The sequence below is a fragment of the Saccharomyces cerevisiae genome, chromosome XI (genome assembly GCF_000146045.2).
Source record: "Saccharomyces cerevisiae S288C chromosome XI, complete sequence".
NCBI classification, from domain to species: Eukaryota; Fungi; Ascomycota; class Saccharomycetes; order Saccharomycetales; family Saccharomycetaceae; genus Saccharomyces; species Saccharomyces cerevisiae.
In genome coordinates, this window is record NC_001143.9 from 288,817 (window position 1) to 308,726 (window position 19,910).

The window sequence follows — 19,910 nt, forward strand, 5'->3', positions numbered from 1 at the left end:
GAGGTTGCAAGAGTCTGCAGACATTATCATGGCAGCAAATAGCAATAGTAGAGTTGCATCAAACCATACTTCTAAAAAACAAAAGGTTAGGAGGAATATACATCCATTCACGAATAACACTCGGATTAAAAGAGCTAGTAAAATCGTAAAGTTTAATGATTCAGGCGAGGGCGACCATGTTTCAGACCAACGTTCGAACAAGGAAAATGTCCTTACTTATAAATCTTTGAAAAGTCGGGCAAGCGATTTACTCAAAATGAGAGAAACACTTCCCGTTTACCAACACAAGCGAGAAATAATGTCATATATTGAAAGCAATCCCGTTACCGTCCTTATTGGTGAAACAGGTTCTGGTAAATCAACACAAATTCCGCAATTCGTATTAGAAAAATTATATGATACGAAGAAGCATGGGTCGATTGCTGTAACTCAACCCCGTCGTGTTGCGGCCATCAATTTGGCTACACGTGTTGCTCAAGAACATGGTTGCAAACTGGGTGAACAAGTAGGTTATTCTGTCAGATTTGACAATACGACTACTACAAGAACAAGACTTAAGTATCTGACTGACGGTATGTTACTTAGAGAACTTATGATGAATAGTGACCTTAGAGAATACAGCGTCATCGTTATCGATGAAGCGCATGAAAGAACTGTGCTTACAGATTTGATATTGGGGTTCTTAAAATCCTTGATACAAGGGCCAAGACCTGATTTGAGAATAATTGTTATGTCTGCAACATTGCAAGCCGAAAAATTTAGTGAGTTCTTCAATAATGCCCCAATCTTATTTGTAGAAGGAAGAAAATTTGATGTCAAACAATACTACTTGAAGGCGCCAACAGATGATATAGTAGACGCTGTCATCAGGTGTTGTATACAAATAAACCAAGGTGAAGAACTGGGAGATATCTTATGTTTTTTACCGGGCCAAGAAGAGATTGACAAAGCAGTGACTATAATGGAGAAAATTGCAAAGTATGTTTCAGATGAGGCCCCAGTACCATTAATAGTTCCTTATCCTTTATATGCAGCTCTTCCCGCGGTCCAACAGTCCTTGGTCTTCGCTCCGATAAAGGGTTTCAAGAGAAAAGTCGTCTTTAGTACCAATATTGCAGAAACATCTGTTACCATATCCGGTGTTAAATTTGTCGTTGATTCTGGTCTTCGAAAAGTCAAAGTTTGGAGACATCAGCTGGGATTAGCCACTCTACTTACCGTACCCATTTCTCAGGCAAGTGCGATGCAGAGAAGTGGTCGTGCTGGTAGAGAAAGTGAAGGAAAGAGTTTCAGGCTTTATTGTGAGTCTGATTATGTGAAATTACCTAAACAAAGTGAACCTGAAATAGCCAGAAGTGACGTCACATCTCCTGTGTTAATGTTGAAGAGATATGGTGTTGATGACCTGCTAAACTGGACCTGGTTTGAGAACCCTGGAAAGGAAGCTATAGTAATGGGGCTTCAGGAACTTTATGAATTGGGTGCTCTTGACACTCGTGGAAAGATAACTAAACGGGGTCAACAAATGGCTCTGTTACCGCTACAACCGCATTTAAGTAGTGTCTTAATTAAAGCCAGTGAAGTCGGATGTTTGAGTCAGGTCATTGATATCGTCTCTTGCCTTAGTGTGGAAAATTTACTGTTGAATCCGTCACCAGAAGAAAGAGATGAGGTGAACGAGCGTCGTTTGTCCTTATGCAACGCTGGTAAAAGGTATGGTGACCTTATCATGCTGAAAGAGCTTTTTGATATCTATTTCTACGAACTAGGGAAAAGTCAAGATGCAAGCTCTGAAAGAAATGATTGGTGTAAAGGATTGTGTATTTCGATACGTGGGTTTAAAAATGTAATTCGTGTCAGAGACCAGTTAAGAGTTTATTGTAAGCGTTTGTTTTCTTCAATCAGTGAAGAGGATGAAGAATCCAAAAAGATTGGTGAAGATGGCGAGCTAATTTCGAAAATTTTAAAGTGTTTCTTAACTGGGTTTATCAAGAATACAGCTATAGGGATGCCAGACAGGTCTTATAGAACTGTTTCCACTGGAGAGCCGATAAGCATTCATCCATCATCTATGCTATTTATGAATAAAAGCTGCCCCGGTATAATGTACACGGAGTATGTCTTTACTACGAAGGGATATGCCAGAAATGTTAGTAGGATTGAACTTTCATGGTTACAAGAAGTTGTCACTAATGCAGCCGCTGTAGCAAAGCAAAAAGTTTCTGATTCAAAATAAGTCACCTACTCTTAGCGCATTTTTATTGTATATAAAGGCATTTAATGTAATTTATAGAGCATTATAAATCGTAACAACTACTGCAGTATGAGTTTCATGGATTCATTTCTCAATATCTTATGAATATACACAGGTATATATGTATATTCATGTTAAACGCCTTTCGAATTGTTCGTTGGCTTTTTTTGTGAAATTATCTCGGGAAAAGGGCGAAATTATATTATTTTGCCGTTGACATTTTGAAAAGGAATAAAAGATCATGAAAAAAATAAGAAAGGCAATTCGACGCATTTCTCTCAGCAAGCTATTCTTTACTTTTGAAGAACAAAATATTTTAGCAAAAAGGTTAAGACAATATAGTCGGAAGCAGTTCTGCGGGATCTGAAGGAATTGCGGAATAATGAGATTTCACGATAGTATACTTATCTTCTTTTCTTTGGCATCGCTTTATCAACATGTTCATGGTGCAAGACAAGTCGTTCGTCCAAAGGAGAAAATGACTACTTCAGAAGAAGTTAAACCTTGGTTACGTACGGTTTATGGAAGTCAAAAAGAATTAGTCACTCCTACGGTCATTGCCGGTGTCACTTTTTCTGAAAAACCAGAAGAAACACCAAATCCATTGAAACCTTGGGTATCTTTAGAGCATGATGGTAGGCCAAAAACCATTAAACCAGAAATCAACAAAGGTCGAACCAAGAAGGGAAGACCTGATTACTCAACTTACTTCAAAACGGTAAGTTCCCACACATATTCTTATGAAGAATTGAAGGCTCACAATATGGGCCCTAATGAAGTTTTTGTAGAAGAAGAGTATATTGATGAAGATGACACCTACGTCTCCCTGAATCCTATTGTCAGATGTACTCCTAATCTTTACTTCAATAAAGGTCTAGCAAAGGATATCCGCAGTGAGCCATTTTGTACCCCTTATGAGAATTCTAGATGGAAGGTTGACAAGACTTACTTCGTTACTTGGTATACAAGATTTTTTACAGATGAGAATTCCGGTAAAGTTGCTGATAAGGTTCGTGTTCATTTGTCCTATGTTAAAGAAAACCCCGTAGAGAAGGGCAATTATAAAAGAGATATCCCTGCAACTTTTTTCTCTTCCGAATGGATTGATAATGACAACGGTCTAATGCCGGTTGAGGTCAGAGATGAATGGCTGCAGGACCAATTTGATCGTAGGATCGTTGTATCAGTTCAGCCAATATACATATCAGATGAAGATTTCGATCCACTACAATACGGTATTTTATTATACATCACTAAGGGTTCAAAAGTGTTTAAGCCTACTAAGGAGCAACTGGCTTTAGACGATGCAGGTATAACAAATGATCAGTGGTATTATGTTGCATTATCTATCCCTACTGTCGTGGTGGTATTTTTCGTCTTCATGTACTTTTTCTTATATGTCAACGGGAAAAACAGAGATTTCACAGATGTTACTAGAAAAGCTTTAAACAAGAAACGCCGTGTTTTGGGTAAGTTCTCGGAGATGAAGAAATTCAAAAACATGAAAAATCACAAGTACACCGAATTGCCATCTTATAAGAAAACCAGTAAACAAAATTAGATTCCCTTCGAAGTATGCATTCACCCTTCCTCGAGAGGGCTGTTTTTATCTTCCGTCACACTAATAGAAAACCACTCTATCCAGTTTTTTTTGTTACTTAACTTATCTTAACTCGATATTGTATAAATACTGAAGTCCATATACTTCTTTTTTTCTCCTTTGGATAGTAAATACGGTAAATTAAAATTAGTGTAAACTGAACAATATTAACATATATAAATCATCTGTACGACAATTTGATACCAAATAAATAGAGAATGCATCAGCATCCTCCAGGGTTCAAAAGAAAACGCTGGATCTTGCTTCTTTTCCTTTGATTTCTCCTTATATCCATTTCTGTCTTGCAGCAACTTCACATATTTTTTCCAGTGTAATGACCCTTGGATCAGGCTTAAAATGACGCTCAACCACATTATCATCTCCTTCCACATTCCTGCTAAGTAAGCTTTCTTCGTCGCCCTCGCTATTGTCCACATTATCTTCATCTTCATCATCATCTCCGCCGACGTCTTCAATGTAGTAGAAAAAGGGTTCCAACACCAACATAATTTTCCAGAAGTTGTTCGTGCCACAATTAGCAAACAAGACATCTACAAGGGCAGGTAGGTATTCCAATTCAATGTACTCCTCTGCGCAACAAACAAATTCATCTAATTCGTAATCTTGCTCATCAGCAGATAATGTAGAATACATTTCTGATAACAACGTTAATTCTTTGCTAATTGTTTTTGGAATATCTTCTCGAGCTTGCCATAACAGCTTTTGCGCTCTTTCCAGTCTTTCTTGGCTAACGGCATCATCCTTGCTCTCTTTTTCGCCTTTATCACCTTGGACATTTTCGGAGTCTTGTAGAGAAGGCAAGAATCCGTTCTTTTCGCTTTTGACCATAAGCTCATTGTATTCGTTATAGAGGGAGATAATTTTCATCATAGGCTTGTATAATTGCTGACAGACTTTCATTTCCGAGTAAGGTACAATGACTTTTTCCAAATAGTGATTGATCAGTCCTTCCATGAAGTTTGCCCAAATTGACGAAAATACATAATCCTCGTCGTAAGTCGATTCCGTAAAATCTTGGTTGATGTTATGCTGTATGATTTGCTCTGTAAGAGTTGGGAAAAGGTTTTTATGGCTTTTGACCATTTCATCTCTCAAAGCAGTAGATCCAGCGCTATCTGCTCCTTTAGTAGAATTTTCCAAACTATTATCTGTTGAAGACGCCTCTGAGTTCTTTTCACCATCTGTCTTATCTAGCCAGTATTCCGGACCACCCTTTTCAGACAATGTCACCAATAAAAGGAAGAGTTTTACTTTAACCCACGGGTTTAGCGAGTTTACATAGGCGTCCGTAATTTTGCTAACATCGATATTTATTTTTCTATGGATGCATTTGATAAATTTTTCAATGTAATGTGATTTTTTCAATCCGTATTTTTCATTCAGATATCCAACCGAAGTGATTACGTCGTAATTTGTATTTTCCATGTTCGTATGCTTCAAAAAGTTGAATGTTAACTTTCGTCTATTTCCATAATGTCTTTCTCTTTTCTCCTCACCTTTCTTCTTTCTTCTAATCTTTTTTTCTTTTGAAGCACCCAATTTAAGACATCTTTTACAGGTACAGTCCTTTAACGATGGCTCGTTGGCCGCTTGCTTGGGCAATAAATCTTTAGCCATCTTCTTTGGCGCGCTATACTAGGCTTGATTTATAATGTTAGTTATTCCAAAAATGTGAAGGAAATTGATCAAGGCAAGCTCTAATGATGATTATTGACCCATGCAACAAAAAAAGTTTGAATTCTCTTAATTTTCCAGATCGCAAGTTAGTAGTCAATCTGCTAACTTTCGTTATATTTCAAAAAAGTAATTGTACAAAAAAAGTCACCAAAAACGAGGACTTTTTTCACTGCGTTAAAGATTAGATCTACATAATGAATACTCAATTCTTTACTTAATTTCGCTCTACAAAATAGACCATTTAGGAAAGTTGGGTTGCTTCCATCATGTCAAAGTCGTCCTCATCTATATAAGTACACAGAACAGTGCGATCGTTGAATTGCGTACCCGGCAATTCTTCCATTGCGTGTTTTGCTGCCTCCAAGGTCTTGAACTTGATATAAATATTACCGGCTCCGGAAGCCAAGTTTTCAAAATTAAGTCTGTAATCGACGCCGGGTTGGCATATTTTAATCGTATCTGCTCCCGCGATACTATACTTTAATGTTTCTTTAATTTCTGTGATAAAGGTTTCATCTTTCAAATCCAATGGATCAAGACAATTTAAGAGCAACAAAACTCTCGATTCAACACGAACAGATTGGGTAACCAGATTTGGCAGGCTTTGAAACGTAATCCATGAAGTAACTTGTGATATCTTTCCATCATTTGGCTTGAACCATTTGTATGGTTTTAATTTATCAAGAATATCCTGAGTGACGACTTCAAACGATAATAGAATACATTTAGTGAATTCGGATTCTTTGCCAGTGTTGTTTGTATTGGACGAACATTTGTAAAAAAGTGGCTTAGCGGTACCGTTTGTTACATTCAATGACGAAAAAAGCTCTTTCATTCTATAATCTTCACCCTCGCCTATATTTTCCAAATTTTCCAATGCAATTACCGTACCCCTGCAAAAATCGACCAGATGATCAAGTTGTTGAACATAATCATTAGGTCTTCTCCATTTTAAGTCGAAAGTACCAAGCTTCGCATTAAAGAATGATCGACAGGCCAAAACCATAGTGCTACAGATCTGAGAACTAAACTCAACAATAATATGGTCCGGCCTTCCTTCACCAATATAAAAGTTGGAAATTTTAAAGTCCTCCGCATTACTCTCAGTTTTCTGGAGACCTGAAATAAAATTTTCCAGCAAATCTTTCAATCTTGCTACAATGCTGGGGTCGCTGCTTTGAGACAAGCCCGAAATTACAAGCCTTGAATTTGCCTTGGATGAGGCCATGTTGTAGTAAGCCGGAGAATCGAATGATGAACCCGGGTACATTACATTTTGGGAATTATAGTTCATGTCATATTTATTAGTTTGCAACTGCCTTTTATCACGGTCGCCATTGAATTTAGAACCTTCGTTCTTCCTTTGGTAATTGAAACGATCGTAGTTTCCGTTTCCATTTCTTCCCCTTCTATCGAACCTTTCATTTCTTCCTCTTCTTTCATCCCGTTGCCTATTATAGGGATTGTTGTTCCATTGGGGCCCAGTATTGTGACTACTATACCGATTCTCCCTGTTATATGATCTTCCCGATGCATCCCGATAACTTTGACGATGAGGACCTGCCCTTGTTTGTTCATAAGTCGTTCGATTCGTGCTCATAGTAATTATTGACGATGGTCCTCTGTTATTAGAATGTGAAACGTTTCTACTTTTTGGCGCTTTCGGAAGCTCACCGTCACTTTTTTGCCTCTTAAAATGTGTATCTATAACTGCATTATCCGTGTTGAATCTTTTGTTCTCAATCGGCACAACATCCTTTTCTGATTTTCCTATAGACTCCATTATTTTGGATCTCAAATCCTCCAGTCTCTTTTCATCAGCCATCTCCGTGTGCTTGTTTTCTGTGTCAATTAACTTTCCTTTTCTACTTCTTTTATATTAGCATGTACAGTTTAATTTCTCATCTCGAATTTTTTCAGCACTTGCTAATTAGGCGCGCGCCTCAAATATATAATATCGAACACGCTGTTATAAAAGTGATCCATTCTACAGCGTAATATTAACAGTATCGCTCCTGCAGTATTCTGGCATTATTAGTGCAAATAAGTACGCATATTACCATGCGAAACGTTTTAAGGCTTTTATTTTTAACAGCTTTTGTTGCTATAGGGTCTTTAGCAGCCGTTTTAGGTGTTGATTACGGTCAGCAAAATATCAAGGCCATTGTGGTTTCTCCGCAAGCCCCATTAGAACTTGTGCTCACACCAGAGGCAAAACGGAAGGAGATATCTGGTCTTTCGATAAAAAGATTACCAGGTTATGGAAAGGATGATCCGAATGGGATTGAAAGAATCTACGGTTCCGCTGTTGGCAGTTTAGCAACAAGGTTTCCCCAAAACACATTGTTGCATTTGAAACCGCTACTTGGGAAATCACTAGAAGATGAAACCACTGTAACTTTGTATTCAAAACAACACCCCGGTTTAGAAATGGTATCAACAAATAGAAGTACCATAGCCTTTTTAGTTGATAATGTGGAATATCCATTGGAAGAGTTAGTGGCAATGAATGTCCAAGAGATTGCCAATAGAGCCAATTCACTGTTGAAGGATAGAGATGCAAGAACTGAGGACTTTGTAAACAAGATGAGTTTTACAATTCCTGACTTTTTTGACCAACATCAAAGGAAAGCACTTTTAGATGCCAGTTCAATAACCACAGGAATCGAAGAGACATATCTGGTTAGTGAAGGGATGTCTGTTGCAGTTAACTTTGTATTAAAGCAGCGCCAATTTCCACCAGGTGAACAGCAGCATTATATCGTATATGACATGGGGAGCGGTTCTATTAAGGCCTCAATGTTCTCTATATTGCAGCCGGAGGACACTACTCAGCCCGTTACAATAGAATTTGAAGGATATGGGTATAATCCACATCTAGGTGGTGCAAAGTTTACAATGGATATTGGCAGTTTGATAGAGAATAAGTTTTTGGAAACACACCCAGCCATAAGAACTGATGAATTGCACGCTAATCCCAAGGCCTTAGCAAAAATCAACCAAGCAGCAGAGAAGGCAAAGTTAATTTTAAGCGCCAATTCTGAGGCAAGTATTAACATAGAATCACTGATCAACGATATTGATTTCCGTACTTCTATAACTAGACAGGAATTCGAAGAATTTATTGCAGACTCGTTATTGGACATTGTCAAACCCATAAATGACGCTGTTACAAAACAATTCGGTGGCTATGGAACAAATTTACCTGAGATAAATGGGGTCATTTTGGCGGGAGGCTCTTCCCGAATTCCCATTGTGCAGGATCAATTAATCAAACTCGTATCCGAAGAAAAAGTGTTGAGAAATGTCAATGCTGATGAATCAGCTGTGAATGGTGTTGTTATGAGAGGGATCAAGTTATCTAATTCGTTTAAGACCAAGCCGTTAAATGTTGTTGACCGTTCTGTAAATACTTATTCATTCAAATTATCAAACGAATCTGAACTGTATGATGTGTTCACGCGCGGAAGTGCTTATCCAAACAAAACATCTATTTTGACAAACACGACTGATTCGATTCCTAATAATTTTACCATTGACTTATTTGAGAATGGTAAATTGTTCGAAACTATCACAGTTAATTCAGGAGCTATAAAGAATTCATATTCCTCTGATAAGTGCTCGTCAGGAGTTGCGTATAACATTACTTTCGACTTGTCCAGTGATAGATTATTCTCTATTCAAGAGGTTAACTGCATTTGTCAGAGCGAAAATGACATAGGTAACTCCAAGCAAATTAAGAACAAAGGCAGCCGTTTGGCTTTTACTTCTGAGGATGTTGAGATCAAAAGGCTTTCTCCTTCAGAACGTTCGCGTTTGCATGAGCATATCAAGTTGCTCGATAAACAGGATAAGGAAAGATTTCAATTCCAAGAAAATTTAAACGTTCTTGAAAGTAACTTGTATGATGCTAGAAACCTGCTAATGGATGATGAAGTTATGCAAAATGGACCAAAATCCCAAGTAGAAGAGTTATCGGAGATGGTTAAAGTATATTTGGATTGGCTCGAAGATGCATCCTTTGATACTGACCCTGAGGATATAGTTAGCAGAATTAGAGAAATTGGAATATTAAAAAAGAAAATAGAACTTTACATGGATTCTGCAAAGGAACCTTTGAACTCTCAACAATTTAAAGGAATGCTTGAAGAAGGCCATAAGTTACTTCAGGCTATAGAAACCCATAAGAATACCGTTGAAGAATTTTTGAGTCAATTTGAAACCGAGTTTGCGGATACCATAGATAATGTTAGAGAAGAATTTAAAAAGATTAAGCAACCAGCGTATGTGTCGAAGGCGTTATCTACATGGGAGGAAACCTTAACCTCTTTTAAAAATTCCATTAGCGAAATAGAGAAGTTCCTGGCAAAAAACCTATTTGGCGAAGACCTTCGTGAACATTTATTTGAAATCAAATTACAATTTGATATGTATCGTACGAAACTAGAGGAAAAACTGCGTTTAATAAAAAGCGGTGATGAAAGTCGCTTAAATGAAATAAAGAAGTTACATTTAAGAAACTTCCGCCTACAAAAGAGAAAGGAGGAAAAGTTGAAAAGAAAGCTTGAACAGGAAAAAAGCAGAAACAACAATGAAACAGAATCGACAGTAATCAACTCGGCTGACGATAAAACTACTATTGTCAATGACAAGACCACCGAGTCGAATCCAAGTTCTGAGGAAGACATTTTGCATGATGAATTATAGAAGAATCTTTATAATATATAGCACTAGATTTATTTTCCGATATCAAATTCAGTTACTTATATAAAGTTAACCACTTGTTACTTCTTTTTTCGCAGCGATAACGGTAACTATTATTGTTAGCTCTGTTTATGCGGAAAGGTTATATGATCTTCGGTGCAAGATTTAGTGCCCTATTTAGTCACCCGGACATCTATTGTTTGATGGTGGGGCAATTTCGAGAGATGACTTATTTAAGCATAAGACAGATAATAATGCATAGAAGGTGGATATACGTAATGCACATTAATATTATAGTGGCACTGAAGCAAAATTCAGAAAAATTTAAAAACATATAAATATAAAAGAAAAAAAAGAAGAATTTCGAGACTGCTACGAAAAGTGAAAGTAATAACAAGCGTGCAAAAGTTCATAATATCCATAATAGATTGGACATAGAAATTACCGCAAAGCGCAAAGAGTTATCATTCGTACGATTTTGAAAAATAATATATTTGCTGGGGGAAAAAATGCAACTGGAAGCCACTCATCAGAAAGAAAACCACCTGTCTCCTTTGGCTAGCTTCATTTTTCCAGACTTCAGGGCATTGTTCAACATAGGGTTTAATTTATATTCTAATATAAACTACAAAGAAGTAGATATTAATGGATTTGAAATTTACATTGTCGAACAATGGGCTGCCCAGAGAAAAATATCAACTCTAATCACTTCATATACGGGCAACTTACAAGACACCATATCTGCAGTAGAGGTTGCTCTTCCCGAAGATCCTGAGGAATGGCCATGTTGTTTGAAGAAATACCATGAAGAATTGTTGAAGTTTTCTAGTCCAAAAAAGACTGCCAAAGGAACTTTATTTGTTACAAACCTTTCTTCTTTCAAATCTACGCTAAACTTATTGCATGTTGAGTGTGGTAATCTAAAGAAAATCTGGAAAAACTTCAAAACCAACTACGACCTAAAGAGATTACATTGTGGTGGTCGTTCAGCTCAGCTGTTAAAAAAGACACCTAGTGCCTCAATAGCGAAGTTTGCACAGTTATATAAATTTCCGAATTCAGCTTTTTCTCATGAAATAACGTCGGATTTCCAACAACCTTCTCTTCAGAATGACAACAGCTCAATAAGTAGCATAGAAAATATTCCTGTTAATCATTGCCCTGTGGTAGAACTAACTACCCTCGTGCAAATATCACTTAGTTATTTTGCGCTGTTTGAATACAAGAAGGAGAGAGATGGTCTCTTATGCAATGGAACGAAACAATCCCTTGAAAAATGGTGGGAAATATATGGGAAACGATACCACGGCATTGATAAGCCGAAGAATGAAACGATCCTTGGTCCGACTACGGTGGCATCACTACTTAGTCTTGTATTGACTTGTTACTTCAAATTAATGGTAGAAGATTGCATGTCAGCAAAAGATCCGTTTGATGAAGAAGAGTTTTATTCTGGTCTTTATGCATTTCAAAAGAAATACGGCCTATCCAAAAACAATAAACAGACCTCCTTAGACGAACTAACAATTGATAAATTATTTGAAGTATCTTCCAAGACTTCAAACAAAGATATTTTCAAGTTTAAAAAGGTTGTGAAGTCAACTGTTCAAGACATGACTGGCAAAGGAAACTTTATGCATCTATCCAATGAGATCCTAACAACTGATTTAGATACCCTGGTAAAGAATATACACGGTGGATCCCTTGGTAAGCTCTGGAAAGGGAGAAGTGCTTCGAGAAAGGAAACATGCATGGTTTGGGAAAGAAAAACCTTTCTAAGTTTCAAGTTTGAACGTGGAGATCCATCCTTACAATTGGAAAATAATGAGCTGTTTTATGGTACGAGTGTGCCAAGTGAACAGTTAACGACTTCCAATAAGGAGGACAGTGATACGCAACCCACAAAGAGAAATAGTATATATGATATTGCCAATGGCTCCAAATCATCGCTATCTATCTCATCCATGTTCTGTAATTATGATGAAACCCGTTACAAAAGTACCAACAACCTTAATAGAGCCTATAGGGGGGAGTATTTTAGGCGCAATTCGATCCCATTTTGTAACGATGGTATACACGATACTAAAAAAATATCTGCTGATCTTAATAAGATAGATGGATTGTATCGTTGCAATTCATATTCTGAGGTACAAAACGCAATAGAGCTGTGGAGCTTGCCATTCGATTCATCAGTCATCAGATTAGCAAGAGACTTACTTAAGATACAAAGTCTAATGTCAGTTCAACGTCAGCTCGATGAAATACGTGACGGATATCTGGGAAAAAATTCACAAAGATCATACCAGAATGATCTGATGTTTAGACAAAGCTTGAACAAATTGCAGGAAATGTGTGAGAGATGTAAGAGAGGTTCTAACGAATTTCACTGGGAATATGGTAACATGCAAAACAAACAGCAAATTTTGGAGAGTGAGAAAAAAGATATGAAATCACTTTCTTCGAAACTGAAATATAACGTTCGTATCCTAGATAGACGTGTAAGAGATGTTGAAGCCAGCGTAGATCATTTTGATCGCAAGTTAGAGGATGTTAGAAAAAAGCTTCTGGAGCAAAATAATAGTAAAGACATATCTATGGCCTTAGAAAGTCCTTGTGATAAATTTGAATTTGACAGTTTTATGGACTCTATAGTGCAGTCCCAACAGACTAAATATGAAGGGCTGTGTTTTAAAATTTTAGACAAGAAAAGTCTTCGAAAGTTAAAAAAGGAATTCTGGAAATGGAGCACCTGGACATTCGATACCTTCTTATACAAAAATAGGCCCAATAAGGAGAAAGATACACTATGAAAGCTTCCTCATTTCGTTACTGCTGTTGCAGATCTATTAAATCAGACAATGCATAAGATACACTAATTTCCTGGAGAGCCATATACTTATAGATATTATAAAAATTCGTAATTTTAAGAATTCTGCCATTTGAGGGATGCATATTTAATTTCCTGGGAGAACTGTATATTTATGGTTGATCTTTGGGGACAGTTAGCTATTTTCTTCTTTCACATTATAGATGTCACATAGACTTCCTTCCTTTTTACGGAATAAGCCCACTGAAATTTTTAAGGAAGCTCCAGCTCATTATGCTCTCGTTCTTCTGTTCTGAGTTTCGAGAAATACTACGAATTATTGAGAAAATGAAAATCAACTATCATTTATCGATCAGTACATATAAGGTGAAAAGAGAAGGTAATAGCATTATGTAAAATATTGGTGTCCTATATTCTCGAGGAAAACTTCTAGTGGATTCCATTGTTGATGAAGGCTATAACATTAGGTATACAGAATATACTAGAAGTGCCTCCTCGAGGATCTAGGAATACTCAAAATCTATATTTCTACATAAAAATATTACATATTATTCCTCGTTCCGTTTTATAGGTTTCATTATTACATTATCTATCCTTGCATTTCAGCTTCCCCTGACTTCGATGACAGCTTCTCATAACTTATGTCATCATCTTAACACCGTATATGATAATATATTGATAGTATGACTATTAGTTGATAGACAATAGTGGATTTTTATTCCAACAGTTTCATACTTATTTAAATGTTTAGGTTGATATATTGGTAATGATATGTTATCTTACTCTGAGATGCAACATATATGCTACATACTGAACTCATTTATCCAATATTAAATTAAGAGATTGGTGAATTTTGAGGTATTTGTTGGCAGATCTAAACTTCATCATGCTCTTCTTTTTCTATGTATCTAATCTTGTATTTTATCTTCATAGAACACTGTTATCTCTGCTCTTTTCAGATATAGTCGTCATTGTTTGAGGTGATCTATCCTATTTTAAAACGTGAATATTCCAAGATGAAGCGGTGGCTCAATGGTAGAGCTTTCGACTCCAATTAAATCTTGGAAATTCCACGGAATAAGATTGCAATCGAAGGGTTGCAGGTTCAATTCCTGTCCGTTTCATTTTCTTTTTTTGCCATACATTTAGCGCTCCACACTCTAAATAAAGTATTTCTTCTTTTCTTGAAAATGATGTACTTAGGTTGATGAAATAGCCTCAGTTACTGGAATTTCCTTACCTTTGTCGTGTTACTGATAGTATATCTTAATCATTATTTCTTGTTTCAATCTGGATTTTGATTTGCGCGGCATATCGTTACCGCCTTTTGCATATTATAAATGGCTTATATAAGTATACAGCAACTTTCATATATTATAGATAGGTAATTGCCTCCACATCGAATCACATAGGATAAAGAACCGACTTCCTGCCGCGAATTTAGAGTTTTCACGTTATGTGACCATCTCAATTTTTAGAATATTTGCTAAGCCACTTGCTATTAAAACTTCATGGACAGGCCCCAGTATTATCGCAATAATACTGGAAACATCAACGAATGCTATAATAATGCGCATTTACTTTGGGCAAAAGAACTATTTAAAATTACGCATTACGTAGTTTATTTTGACATTATGATCATAAACATGCGCAAATCCTAAGATCGTGAATTACCTCTACTGCGAGAATACAAATTATAACATATGACTAACGTTACACAACATTGTATTACATTTCTGACTAATTTGAAGTCTGGGAGTTAATTGTAGTAGCCTACTAAATAGCGCGGTTATTTATAAAGCTAACATTACCATGTTACATGACATGCTATTTCTAGCGAGGTAAAAGCATTGCTCCGGCTTTTCGAAGATAAGTATTCCTTCAATTTCCAAATGTCACAACATAAAATTTTGATTTGCGTTATCTCTCGTTCTCTTTAATCACTACAATAGCATCAACCAAGTCAATAAAACATGTTGTGAAGAGACTACGCAGACGTGACGGTCATCTAGCAACTCTCCATCTTTTGATGCAGCCATCCACAGTTTATCGTGAGTTATGGCAAAATCCAAAAATGTACCGTACCATTTCCTCTTTAATCCTGTATTCAATAAGCAAGTTCCCCATTTCAATTGATCTACACATCACTGCGCGTTAAAGCGCACCTAATTTATTCGGTAGGAAACAGAAATAGTCTGCAAAGTCATTCAAGCACCTTTCTTTACCAAATGAAAGGATTTAATAGTACCTATGAAACAATAGTTCGAACTTTTGCCATTTCCCGGTTTTTTTGGCCAGCTTGTATAAAAGTGCACCTTACCCTTATATTGGGCTCTTATTGAATGCCTTCCGAAGAACTGACTATTCAAAAAATAGAAACAAGTACGTCAATAAAAAATTTTGCAATTCTACGAATAATTATTCCTGTTTCTTTAACCTGGTAAAAAAAAGTACAAACACTTAAGCTTTTTGAAACAGCTTTATTTTGCTTCATTAAATAGCTAGGATAAGAAATCCCTCATCCGAAAGGTTTTGTATCTAACTACCCTAGAGAACATTTGTCCTGATCAGGTTCATTTGGAGTTTATATTTTTTAGAAGCTCAAAGTTTGTTGGACTCATTACCATGGAAGAAAAAAAGAAGATACTACGAAATATTGGTTTCTCAGGTTAAATAAGGGACACCATTTTCCTATTAGGCTAGTCGAGCTTAGTTCTTCTAATTTCTTCAGATCTTCTATAATTTCCTATCTTCTACCTGATGTGTGCATGATATATCTATGAGCTCCTGATATTGCTTGTTTTACTTTAGCTTGCATGACTTGCAATAATCTAATCATATATGTTCCCGATTAATATACTGTGCACAAATTGCAGGACATATAATTTTTCCGTGGATTATATCTTCGATTAACGTCCGCGGGTCTCATAAAAAGCAAACCAACTTCGCAATTCCCTAGAAATACCTCAATAGAAAGTTATTTGTAATGAGATTAGTAATGAGATTAGCAATGAGATTAGTAATGAGATTAGTAATGAGATTAGTAATGTGATTAGTAATGCATAGCGGTATAAATGGTAGTACTAATAAGTAAGATAGTATACCAGTTATAATAAATAGGCGGCGATGCTTCAAAACTAATTTTTGACGTTTTTAAGAATAAAGCCTTTACCAGTGGCATAAATCAGTAGAATTCTAAGCAAACAAAGTCGATATGAATACTTCATCAAGAATAACTTACTTTATCATCGGTGGTAGCCGTGGAATTGGTTTTAATTTGGTCAAAATTTTAAGCGCTTCTACGGGCAATACAGTTATAACCTCTATTCGTGGATCACCTTCATTACCCAAGAACAAACAAGTGGAAGATTTAGCAAAAATCAGGAAGAATATCCATATTGTCCAACTTGACCTTACAAAGGACGAAAGTATTGGCAATATTGCGGACGAGATCAAGAAAACGCCATTCTTCTTGGGTATTGATATTTTTATCGCATGTTCTGCAGTATCTGATTCTTATTACAAGGTCCTGGAAACTCCCAAATCAGTCTGGCTCAACCATTATAGCACAAACGCTCTGGGTCCGATACTAGCCCTTCAAAAAGTTTATCCACTGCTTCTTTTGAAAAAGACGAGGAAGATATTCTTTATCTCTAGTGTTGCAGGATCTATCAATGCGTTTGTACCACTTTCTGTTTCCGCTTATGGTCAATCGAAAGCTGCCTTGAATTATGCGGTAAAGACGCTCAGTTTTGAATTGAAACCGGAGGGTTTTACTGTCGTTGCTTTTCACCCAGGTATGGTATCTACTGATATGGGCCAATATGGCCTTGATCATTTTAAAGAGAAGAATATAGACATCAGCGGCGTAAATATTATCACACCAGAAGAAAGTGCCTCTGCGCTAATTGATGTCTTCCGAAAAATTTTACCAGAAGATAATGGAAAGTTCTTCAACTATGACGGCAGCGAAGGCGTCTTTTAGATAAGTGCAAATTTGGCTACTTATATACAACTCAGATACGGAATATACCTTTGTGTAATACACTTTTTTATTGGTAGGTGCTATATGATGTGACTTTGCTTTTGCCTCACGCCCCTTTAAGAAGGTATTTTGTGGCATCACTTTGTATGCTGATCTTTTAACGCTTAACCAGATTTGAAACTATCTCTATTATGTCCTCTGATTTTAATTAGGATGGTATATAACTGGTCCTAGAACCGAAGATTCTGCATATTCGCCGAAAACCATCCCTTAATATTATAGACATAAATTGCCAGTCTGAGAAGAATCCAAGAATCTATTTCATAATGTACATTCCTAAACATTTTGAGTCCATGGAACTCTCAAGGTACAAATTATCAAAAAAACCCCCGCTAGGAACACTATTCTCCTCTAAGGCTAGCAGGCAAGGTTTCTTCGGATGGAGAACTTCTTCCAATAAAGATGACCCCGATTTTGGTATGTGCGCATCACATATTCCATTTGTATTCGTGGAGTTCGATAATGGAGAGCATAAACTTATTGCACATTTAGCACGGAAGAATAAACATGTGGAAATGCTGGAAAGAGTTCAAAAATGCTTAGTGGTATTTCAGAGCGTCGATTCATACATTTCTCCGGCGTGGTTCCCAATGAAGAAAAAGACCCATAAGTTCGTACCAACATGGGATTTTGCCGCTGTGCACGTTTACGGTACACCAAGGATTATCCGCGACGATAAAGACTGGCTTATTAATATGTTATCAACTTTGACTGACCAAGAAGAAGAGAAAAGACCTGAGGGGGAAAATGTACGAAGTAAAGTGGAGCGTTTCTGATGCCCCAGATTATTATATCAATGCTATGCTTCAAAACATTGTCGGGCTTGAAATCAGTATTACCCATATTCAATCAAAGTTCAAATTCGACCAAAATAAATCACAGATTAATGTTGAAGGCATATGTTGAAAATTCAAAGAATTTGGTGGAGAAAGAGGCCAAGAAATGGCTCGCCTTGTAAAAGATAACTATCCAGGTAGCTTATAAGTTTTGTATTTTCTCTGCGCATTAAATATCAATAATTATTTATTCGTTTTCATTCTTTTCTTATCTTATCTTTTAATATTGACTTAACAGAGGGCAAGGCCCACCGTGATGCAGAAAGAACACAAACGCAAAGGTTTACCTATTCCCTGCAGTTAGAAAACCATGTTTGGAGGAAATGAAGAAAGATATTTACAGTTGAGTTTACAACGAAGTATTATCCTTTTTAACGAACGCTAATATCATCGGTTTCTTCATGTTTATATGATGACGATTTTCCCAAATGTAAGCAAACAAAGGCGTTTGCTGATAAAACAAATCCGTAAATTAGAAAAAAAAACAAAAAAAAACAAACAGATATGGGCTCATCAACCGGGTTTCATCATGCCGATCATGTTAACTATTCTTCAAATCTGAATAAGGAAGAAATTCTAGAACAGCTTCTGCTTTCATACGAGGGGCTATCAGATGGACAAGTCAATTGGGTTTGTAATTTGTCAAACGCTTCGTCATTGATCTGGCATGCGTACAAGTCATTAGCTGTTGATATCAATTGGGCTGGATTTTACGTTACTCAAGCTAGCGAAGAAAACACACTGATATTGGGCCCATTTCAAGGAAAGGTCGCTTGCCAAATGATTCAATTCGGTAAAGGTGTTTGCGGAACTGCAGCCTCTACAAAGGAAACGCAGATTGTTCCAGATGTCAACAAGTATCCCGGTCATATTGCGTGCGACGGTGAAACCAAGAGCGAAATTGTTGTTCCAATCATATCCAATGATGGTAAGACATTGGGCGTCATAGACATAGATTGTTTGGATTACGAAGGATTCGACCACGTAGACAAAGAATTCCTAGAAAAACTTGCTAAATTAATTAATAAATCATGTGTCTTTAAATAAGAGTTTTGAGAACGAACAAGTATTTACGCACATAACCAATATTCCCATGTAGCTCTCTTGTCAAATATATTGTCGGACGGGCACGAATAGAGATAAACATCAAGAAAGATTGAGGGGCTTCAGGAGATCATTGGTGAAGAAAACATTCCCTGTTCGCCAAATTGACAGCTCTCAATCTTTATTTGTAACCCTTATTGCAAATTTATGGCATGTTTACCCTCAAACAAAGGATATTCAGCATTTATTAAAAATATCTTTGCTTGGTAAGAAAAAAACGTCAACGAAAATGACGGAGATATCTGACGGAAAAAAAAATTGATTTCGCCCAGGATCGAACTGGGGACGTTCTGCGTGTTAAGCAGATGCCATAACCGACTAGACCACGAAACCACTTAATTGTTGAATAACGGACATCTAAAGTCATATCTATAGTGCAGCAAGTTCTTCTTCAGCTCACCCCAGTCTCGCTAAAGGCATGCTTACTTTGCCGTAAAGAAGAAAGGAACGTTCAAAATGTGTTTGATGCGTAACTGTGATGATTTTCTATCATTTACTTGCATGATATCGGTGAAAATTCTAGCTAGATTTATCAATGCATAGAAGCAGTAAGTGATGCCACAGATATGAGCTTTTCTCTGTGGCGAGGTCTTTGAGAAATTAAGTGGCTTGTACAGTTTTCACATGACGATTGGAAATGTTGAAAAAAGAGCCTAAAAATAGGCCTTATCGAACAACATTAAACTAATAATCTTCTGGATGCGATAGTCTTACTTGATAAAAATCATTGGCGATATTGTGTTACCTGGATTATCAAGCTCGCCACTAAAGGTGTCTGGATCCTTACTCAATACAAAGTCCAAGGAAAGGTGTGCCACAGGAAGAGGTAGCATCCCTTTATT

At 36.8% G+C, this 19,910-nt stretch overlaps 9 protein-coding genes and 2 non-coding genes across 11 annotated transcripts, besides 1 other annotated feature; 8 read left to right on the plus strand and 3 right to left on the minus strand.

Moving 5' to 3' along the window:
- Positions 1–28: 28 nt before the first annotated feature.
- On the plus strand, positions 29–2,236 carry DHR2 (RNA helicase; the record flags this gene model as incomplete). The annotated part of the gene is made up of 1 exon (NM_001179644.1): positions 29–2,236. The coding sequence occupies one exon, from the start codon at positions 29–31 to the stop codon at positions 2,234–2,236; it is 2,208 nt and encodes a 735-aa protein (NP_012845.1).
- A 400-nt stretch (positions 2,237–2,636) lies between these two features.
- On the plus strand, positions 2,637–3,815 carry PSG1 (Psg1p; the record flags this gene model as incomplete). The annotated part of the gene is made up of 1 exon (NM_001179643.1): positions 2,637–3,815. One exon carries the CDS (start codon positions 2,637–2,639, stop codon positions 3,813–3,815), a length of 1,179 nt encoding a protein of 392 aa, NP_012846.1.
- Positions 3,816–4,139: 324 nt separating this feature from the next.
- Positions 4,140–5,492, minus strand: AAN1 (Aan1p; the record flags this gene model as incomplete). Its single annotated transcript, NM_001179641.1, has 1 exon — positions 4,140–5,492. One exon carries the CDS (start codon positions 5,490–5,492, stop codon positions 4,140–4,142), a length of 1,353 nt encoding a protein of 450 aa, NP_012848.1.
- A 301-nt stretch (positions 5,493–5,793) lies between these two features.
- On the minus strand, positions 5,794–7,377 carry MUD2 (Mud2p; the record flags this gene model as incomplete). The annotated part of the gene is made up of 1 exon (NM_001179640.1): positions 5,794–7,377. One exon carries the CDS (start codon positions 7,375–7,377, stop codon positions 5,794–5,796), a length of 1,584 nt encoding a protein of 527 aa, NP_012849.1.
- Positions 7,378–7,613: 236 nt separating this feature from the next.
- LHS1 (Hsp70 family chaperone LHS1) lies at positions 7,614–10,259 on the plus strand (the record flags this gene model as incomplete). The annotated part of the gene is made up of 1 exon (NM_001179639.1): positions 7,614–10,259. One exon carries the CDS (start codon positions 7,614–7,616, stop codon positions 10,257–10,259), a length of 2,646 nt encoding a protein of 881 aa, NP_012850.1.
- A 506-nt stretch (positions 10,260–10,765) lies between these two features.
- Positions 10,766–13,066, plus strand: STB6 (Stb6p; the record flags this gene model as incomplete). Its single annotated transcript, NM_001179638.1, has 1 exon — positions 10,766–13,066. The coding sequence occupies one exon, from the start codon at positions 10,766–10,768 to the stop codon at positions 13,064–13,066; it is 2,301 nt and encodes a 766-aa protein (NP_012851.1).
- A 451-nt stretch (positions 13,067–13,517) lies between these two features.
- Positions 13,518–13,809: a long terminal repeat (Ty1 LTR).
- Positions 13,810–14,101: 292 nt separating this feature from the next.
- Positions 14,102–14,207, plus strand: YNCK0010W. The gene is made up of 2 exons: positions 14,102–14,137; positions 14,172–14,207. It is a non-coding gene; the product is annotated as a tRNA-Trp (tRNA).
- A 2,090-nt stretch (positions 14,208–16,297) lies between these two features.
- Positions 16,298–17,068, plus strand: OSI1 (Osi1p; the record flags this gene model as incomplete). The annotated part of the gene is made up of 1 exon (NM_001179637.1): positions 16,298–17,068. The coding sequence occupies one exon, from the start codon at positions 16,298–16,300 to the stop codon at positions 17,066–17,068; it is 771 nt and encodes a 256-aa protein (NP_012852.1).
- A 326-nt stretch (positions 17,069–17,394) lies between these two features.
- Positions 17,395–17,904, plus strand: YKL070W (uncharacterized protein; the record flags this gene model as incomplete). Its single annotated transcript, NM_001179636.1, has 1 exon — positions 17,395–17,904. The coding sequence occupies one exon, from the start codon at positions 17,395–17,397 to the stop codon at positions 17,902–17,904; it is 510 nt and encodes a 169-aa protein (NP_012853.1).
- Positions 17,905–18,468: 564 nt separating this feature from the next.
- YKL069W (L-methionine (R)-S-oxide reductase) lies at positions 18,469–19,011 on the plus strand (the record flags this gene model as incomplete). Its single annotated transcript, NM_001179635.1, has 1 exon — positions 18,469–19,011. The coding sequence occupies one exon, from the start codon at positions 18,469–18,471 to the stop codon at positions 19,009–19,011; it is 543 nt and encodes a 180-aa protein (NP_012854.1).
- A 316-nt stretch (positions 19,012–19,327) lies between these two features.
- YNCK0011C lies at positions 19,328–19,401 on the minus strand. Its single transcript has one exon. It is a non-coding gene; the product is annotated as a tRNA-Val (tRNA).
- Positions 19,402–19,910: the final 509 nt, after the last annotated feature.